This window comes from Giraffa tippelskirchi, chromosome 4 (genome assembly GCF_054371585.1).
Source record: "Giraffa tippelskirchi isolate mGirTip1 chromosome 4, T2T-mGirTip1v1.2.pri, whole genome shotgun sequence".
Classification (NCBI taxonomy): domain Eukaryota; kingdom Metazoa; phylum Chordata; class Mammalia; order Artiodactyla; family Giraffidae; genus Giraffa; species Giraffa tippelskirchi.
In genome coordinates, this window is record NC_137278.1 from 201,851,959 (window position 1) to 201,859,479 (window position 7,521).

Genomic DNA, 7,521 nt, shown 5'->3' on the forward strand with positions numbered 1-7,521 from the left:
TTTATTTCTGTGTATGTTGTAAGACGTTGGCATGTTTTTTTTGACTGAATAATGAAAAGTGCACGTTTTCATCATCCTTGTGCAGCTTGTACCTGTGATCTTTAAAGCCAGCATTAGTTTTTTAGGAGCCAGCAGTCCTAGTTGATCTTAAAGGTCTGAATTCTTGATCTTGTCTGTAAGCTCTGACCAGAATCGTATTTTGATACCCTTGGGCAACAACTCTGCCCTCCCTGAGAGATCATAATAATAAGACACATTTATGGCCAAAAACAAGAGCAAGGTAAAGAATTCTGAGTCTGTAATTAAGCATTTGAGTTCAGTAGGTTAATGATTGTTTATTAAACTTCTCTAATCCCTTGAAGATGCCCTTTGGAGTGTTATATAGTGCCCATGTCTTGTTTTCAGGAAGCCCAAGCACTCGGGTGTTGTCATTCATTTAGCAAATATTCATCTAGTCCTGTTCGTACTCCCCTGGGTGGGTGTCCTGACTGCAGGATGGGGTTGGGATCCAGCCTTCCCAGCGTCCTCAGGCCTGGTCTCTCCTCCTCAGTGTCAAGGTGGTGCCTCCCAGCCAGCCTGCACATCAGCCAGTGCACCCTCTGCCTCCTTGGAGTCGGGCACACAGATCACAGCCGGGGGGCAGGGTGGGGGGCACACTGTCATCATATTGACCCCCTGTTCCTGTCGTGTGCTGGGGTTTCAGCTCTCCAGGTGCGACTTTGTCTCTGCTTTCCTTGCAGCGGATCCCTTGCCCGGGCTCGAGGAGAGACCAGCAAGTGTCGGTGCTTCAGAAGGGGCGTTCCTCAAGCAGCTACCTCACCCTGCGCCCCCTCTGCAGGCCGACTTTGCCAGGCGGAGCTCACCCCAAGGAAGGGGCCCAGAGGGCCTGGAGCTCAGGCCGGAGTCCTCGGAACCTGGGGACAGCTGCCCAGCAAGCACGGTCAGGTCTGCCTGGCTCTCAGGGAGCGGCTTCGCCAGCCCACCCACCCAGGCGTGCACCCTGGCAGACCTGGGGCCGGTGCCTGAAAACGGACTGCGGGTGGAAGCCTCCCCGTGTGGGTCCGAGGGCAAGGGCAGGGCACCACCCGAGGCTGGGCCACCTGCAGAGCCTGCATGCTCCCCTCTGTACGCGCCCGGCTTGGAGTTCCCCAGCTCCGCCACACGGTACCATGTAGGCCCAGGCCTGCAGGCTGTGGGTCCTGTGATGGGGGGCAAGCCTCCAGTCCCACACCCTCCGCCCTTTTCCCCTCGGGCATTTCAGTCTCATGACCCTCATTCTGGAGTCTTCCCTCGGTACCGCCCCCACCAGGGCATGCGGTATCCCTACCAGCCGCCACCACAGCCTTCCTACCACCACTACCCGCGGACTCCTTACTACTCGTGTCCACAGGGCTTCTCAGACTGGCCGAGACACCTCGCAGCCCCTGTAAGCCCGAGTGGGCCCCCACCAGCTCAGCCCGCCCCTGCCAGGCCCCTCTTCCCCGACAAGAGTGCTGTGACCGGGCTGCAGGGCTGCGAGGCACTCAGTGCTGCCTTAACCCCCCCGATGCGGGTGGACGCAGTGGAGGCTCTGAGCGCTACCTTAACTTCGCCCACGCGGGTGGACGCCGTGGCTGCCAAGACGGCTGAGGGGCAGAACCCCGGGCCTGAGGGGAAGCAGGATGAGTCTGTGGAGCAGCCAGAGAGCCCCAAAGAGTTCCTGGACCTGGATAACCACAACGCGGCTGCCAGGCGGCAGGGCTCCCTGTCGGCCAGCGAGTGTCTCTACGGCGCGCCCCCGGCCCCGCTCGGCCCGGGCATGGCCTTCGGTTCACCTGCCTTCCCGCCACACGCAGTGATGCTGCACGCCGGGCCGCCTTACCCCACGCAGCGGCCGGCCACGCATTTCCAGCCCAGGGCTTACGTCTCCCCCTCGGCTACTCACTCGCCTCACCGCCCCGTGGCGGCCCAGCCCAACGGTCTGTCCCCCGAGTGTCCCCTCTACCGCTACCCTGAGGAGGGCCTGGGCCACTTCCAGGCCGTGATGATGGAGCAGATGGGCCCCGGAAGTGGGGTGAGGGCGTCCTTCCAGGAGATGTACAGACCGTCCGGGTAAGGCTGCAGCTGAGTCCCTTTTCGCTACGGGAAGCAGCAGAGTAGATGCTAGTTTCCCGAAGAGAAGCGGGCTTGGGAATGAAAGACCGACTTGGGTGGTCTGGACACAGGAGGAGCGTGTGGGTTGTGTGCTCGGGGCTTACTGGGAAAGCCAAAACTGGCATTAGAATCCAGTTTTGTGTGTGGTATTTTTTCTTCATGAAAGTGAATTGGCATTTCAGTGCTGTTGGGTTAGGTTTTGGACACCTAATCGCCAGAGTTCTAGGGCTGTGGGCAGACTTTCACCAGGGAGAGGGGCTCTCAGATCCGGGTGGGTGGTCACGGGTGGTAGCCTTGTCTCACCCCTCACCCCTCATTTCTCCACTGACACTGGATGAAAATTCAGTGTATTCAGAGCCAGACCTGGCCACATACCACTCCCTGATAATTCTAGTAGTTGTGTCTTGAGGCCAGCGAGATGACCTGAGATCCAGGGAGTCTCCAGGTCAAGGTTGGGAAACCCCATCATAAAGCAGCACAGACCACCCTGAGAACCCGAGTGCCCCCGGGTCCTCTCAGCTCCAGAGCCCAGCTGAGGGCCTTCCCTCTGCGTGTGCTCACCCCTCTCTGAATGTATGGCATGTCTCCTGTCTGTTCTTTGCCTTCTCTTCTGAGCCTTTGGTGTGTCTCCTAACTGAGGGCATCCTCCTGGTGCAGCCCAGACCCTACCCTGGCCAGGGAAGTTGGTGTTAGTGCTCTGATGGAGGCACTGTCTGATGCCTCCAGTTGTCCCCGAAGTGTCGTTGTAGCCGTTTCTCTCTCTGTTTTGCTCTAATTTTTCCCCATTCAGGATCCAGTCACAGTTCATGGCTCTACATTTGGGAGCTGTGCCTGCTCAGTAATTTACAACATTGGCTTTGCATTCTGTTTGTCAAAGACAGAGCGCCCCAGGCTCTGGCTTCTTCTCATTGTTAACTCACATTTAAGAGTCAGAGTGAACACCTTTGTCAGGACCACTATGCAGGTAGCATCATGCATGTCTTTCCTGCCTCACGTGGCAGCCCCCGGGTCAGGGTGTCATTCACCCAGTTGGTCCAGGTGGGGCTATGCGCCTTTTCCTTTGTACTGAGGACATCACATGCATTCCTGACTGTTCCTTCCTCATGTCTCTAGACTGCAGGGGCCCTCAGTCCAGTCCCGGCCCTCGTTCCCAAAGACACCGGCAGCAGCGGCATCACAGGAGGAGTTGCCCCCCCAGAAGCCCCCAACGCTTCCACTCGATCAGGTCAGAATGGTAGACAGTGAGGTCCATGTGGTTCCGGGCAGCTGTGGCTCCAGGGGCTGTGCCTGGAAAGGGGTTGTGTCTTGTGGGCTGTGTGGCCAGAGGGCCTCGGGAGCAGCTCCCTCCCACCCCGGCAGCCCCTCACTCCTGTCCCAGGCACCAGCTCTGAGATGGGTTAGATTTCCTTTCCCAGACTGGCTCCTGTGGTGTGACTCCTTGTCTGCCTCAACTGGAAGAGTTGGGTTCTCCCAACTCCACCCCCATCCCCGGTCTCCCTGGAGGCAGCAGTCCTTGGCCACTGGACTGAGTCAGGGTCCAGGACTCGGAAACCACACCTGGCAGGACTGCCCCAACAAAGCAAAATTGGGCCATTTTCCTAGATGGGAGGAGTGTGTGTGGCTCCTTGGCTTTGTTGTTTTTAACAGTAACACGTGTCGGTTTTGCTGAAACTGTCTGTATTTTGCTTCACTCAGAGCTAGTTCCAGGAGGAGACAAGCCCCCGGGAAACAGAGCTGCAAGTGGAGAACGGGGCCCGGCCCCACCCACCTCTCCTGTCACCAGCATCACATTGTGTGGCCTGAAGCCTGGACGCCCCTCCTCCTGACTCACGCGCTCGCAAAGTCCTGAGCGAAAGTGGGGACCAGACAGGCTGGACTCTGGTGGTTTTTCCAGGCCCTGGGACGCTTGTTCAGGAAAGACCATCCTGACCTGGGGGTGGTGCTGGTGGGCTGTCATGGCAGCTGCGCTCAGGTAGCCGTCTGGGGACAGGACTACTTGTGTGGGTGTGTTTGGAGCTGGGTCCAGTTTACAGAGTTTTCATGTTGCCTTTATGATGATTTCTGTCGGTGGTGAATGTATTGTACATACAGCGGGGAGGGCAGGTGATGGGGATAGAGTCTGGCCGGTGGGCCCACAGCCCTGCTTGACCCCCTGTGTTTACAGCCCTTTCCCACTTAACTCTTGGGGGGCTGCAGGAGGGGCACACCTTGCCGCTGCTGTTCTTCTGACGGCTCTTGCCCACGGGCAGCCTCCTCGCCTGGCGCACCCCTCTTGCCTGGCACCCAGGTCATGGTCCGAGATAGCAGTGCCCCTCCTGGCTGGCCAGCTGCCCGCCAGATAGGTGTGAACCAGTATCAGGAGCATTTGCTCGTTGGAAGGTGCAGTGACGCATCCCGTCACAGACCTGCCGGGACTGTGGTCTGGAAGGCGTCACAAGCTTCCTGCACAAATCACAGTTTGTGGCAGTGACTACTCAGGTTTGTATATGTTTAGTGTCAATAAAGAAGCTGCACAGTTTTTAATAGGAAAAATGTATCCTATAGATTTACAGCTTGAATTTAGGAATATTTCAGTATATATAGTTTTTATCCATTTTATGTGAATATAGTAAAATAAGTCATGGTGATTTAAAATAGCTGTCAAGAACAAGTTCTTGAAGTCACTTGTCTGTGATAGGAAACAGTTTTACAGTATTCAGTTACTTTATTATGGTTTTAGAAGCAAGCGACACTGGATTCTCCCTGTTTAGCATTCTTTGAGTTTAGCTGAGATGCCACCAAAGTTAGGACTCCTGTTTTAAGCTTTTGAATATCCCACAAAAGCAAAGGAGGAAACAACTGAAGGGAGATACCCTGAAGTCACAGGTCTTTGTAAAAATAGCATATTTTTAAGCACGCCTTTGAGATAGTAGAAAAGCTTGCAGAAAACATTGGTTGATTCATCTGCGCTTGTTCTTATAAATTCAGCTGTGTGAGGGGCCAAGAGAACCTTCCATCCAGCCCCAGCGTCCTTGCTGAAGCTGGAGCAAACCCGCGCTTCCAGTAGTAGAGTTCCCGCGGAGACCAGATGCCAGCTCCAGATGCCCAGATGCTGAGCTCGGGCAGGGGAGCGCTGGGAATGCAGATGCCTTCCAGACATACGCAGAAACATGAATTTTTTTTTTTTTTTTTAACAGACTTACTTAAACTTTAAATTTGGCATGCTTTTAAGTGGGGCAAGTTTGGGGGCTGTGTTCTCATTGGATTCTGGTTCTTGTTGGAGCCCTGTCACGGGCGTGATGTGGTTCTGGGTGGGGACATCAGCATTGCCATTTGGGAAGGATGGGGAAGGGTCATGGACAGATCCAGCTTTGCTCTCGAGCAGTGAGGGAACATGCTTGGCACACTCGGCCTCCGTGTGTGTGCACCAGCTGGGAGGGGAGACCGTGGCCCTTGCCTCTGCTCCCGGCCCAGAGCCTGCTCCGGCCAGCGTGGAAGCTGGCTTGGGTGCAAGGCCTCAGGCACCCTTGCCTTGAGCACAGCCAGGCTGGGGCAGGGCCAGGAGGACCACGGCAATCTTGCCCTTGCCGTCCGCCCACCGTGCACAGCCCTCTAGTGGCTCAGCCCGCAGCCCCGACCCCATCTCCCGCTGTCCCAGAGCCTCCCTTCAGGGTGAGCAGAGAGGCTAGGCACTGGGGAGCCCTGTTGGGAGTGCGGCTCCGTGCTGCATTGCCCCACAGGGCCACCCCCGTTCAGGGCCCGTGCACACTTCCCGACCAGAACTAGCCTGGGAGGAGATCCTGGGGGGCCTTCCCCTGGGACCACTGCCACCTGTCAGGGCCTTGGAGGACTCCTGCCCACCGCTCACCTTAGAGTCGTTATGTTAGAAACTGTCTTCCCAAGACCCAGGAAAGAGAAAAGATCCAGAGAGAAAACAAGAGCCTTATGGAATGTTTCTGGCCTTGAGTTTTTCCCCTCCTTTAAGAAGAGCTCTTGGCTAAAATTCATTAGGCTGAAGACAGGTGGAGACCGAGTGACAACAGACACGTGCATTCCTGCTCAGAACACTTTCTTGTCCCGCCTTTAGAGTGAGACTACTGCTGCTGTGTCCATCTGCCTTACTGGGGCTCTCGTGCCTCTTGTCAGCAGGGCGTCCTCCCTGGGCGGGGCCGGGTGACTCTCAGAAAGGCTACCTTTCGTGTGCACTGGGAGCCTTCAGCCCACGGCCAGCCTGGCCCCCAGGCCCTGGGAGCATCCTTGTGACTTGTGCCGACTCCTGCCAGTTCCAGGAGTGGGCCACGTGGGCTCAGGGTTTTCTCGCTTTTTGAAAGTTTCCATCTCAGCCCCACACACGGCTCTCAGGTCCTGGTTTGGATTCTCCCAGGATCCCTCAGCCAGCAGCACCGAGGCAGGGACACTCGGGGAGCGGCTACAGCCAGTCAGGCAGAGCCCAGGGGAAGGGCCAGAGTGCCCTCCATGGAGAGCGGGGTGCCTGGGAGTCAGGCTATTCAGCGTTGACCCCGGGGTGCGGGTTCCCCTGCCAGAGGCTGAGCCCTCAACTGAGACTTGGTTCCTGTTTTGGGTCTGGACTCTCCCTGGGGCGCTGGGCCTTCCCTGCTGTGTCCTCGTGTGAGGCGGGTGAGAGCCTGACCTCCAGCTGCTCCATCCTCCTGTGCTTCATGGGCCCTGACCAAGCAGATGGTCAGTGGCATCAGCCGCCTGGTCTCTCCCTCGCTGTTCCCTGGCGGCTGATGTGGAAAAGCCTCTTAACCAGCTGAGTGTCCTGTGTGTTTGGAAAGGGTGGTGGGCCCGGGAGTGAGGTGCTGAACGCTGCCACCAGCTGGGCCCACACCCGCTCTCCTGCTGCAGATTCTTGTGCGTGATCCTGGCCAGTACTGGGAAGGGGAATGCTATTTATTTTTATATTGTGTATATTTTGTCTGGTCTGCTGATCCCCTGTTTCACTGAGAGCCACACTTACCTCAGTACTTAGTTCTATACTGTGTGTTGGATAATTTTTTAAAACAACTTTTTAAAAATCTTTTTGATCCTTGGCGGTCTGTAGATTTATTTCCATATGAATTGGTTATTTTGTATAAAGTACATTCTTAAAAGAGCAGGGTGATGTGTGAGTTGTGTGTGTCCCGCGTCCCTATTGTCTTTTATCGTCGAGGCAAAGTCCCACCAGGACAGAGGTTTGAGTGAGGCCCAGTGCTGCCGTCCAGAGAGGCGGCCCACTCAGTCACCAAGGGCCCCGTGTGGATTGTGGGGAGGCCCTGCACAGGCGATCGGGTGTTCTCCATGGAGAACCGCTGGCTGGCAGGCCTCAGCAGTGTGGGGATTGTACACACTGCCTAGCCAGGCGTGTGGGTCCCCAGGGACGTCCTCACTGCCCAGGCCCTGGTGCAA

At 56.5% G+C, this 7,521-nt stretch overlaps 1 protein-coding gene across 1 annotated transcript in view; it reads left to right on the forward strand.

Moving 5' to 3' along the window:
- The window catches only part of CECR2 (CECR2 histone acetyl-lysine reader), a 114,393-nt gene extending 107,167 nt beyond the window's left edge, over positions 1 to 7,226 (forward strand). Inside the window, exons 16-18 of the mRNA XM_081589909.1 lie at positions 741 to 2,091; positions 3,247 to 3,358; positions 3,829 to 7,226. Of these exons, the coding sequence (XP_081446035.1) occupies positions 741 to 2,091; positions 3,247 to 3,358; positions 3,829 to 3,834 (1,469 nt within the window). The 3' untranslated portion in view covers positions 3,835 to 7,226. The remainder of the gene's footprint in view (positions 1 to 740; positions 2,092 to 3,246; positions 3,359 to 3,828) is intronic.
- The last annotated feature ends 295 nt before the right edge of the window (positions 7,227 to 7,521 follow it).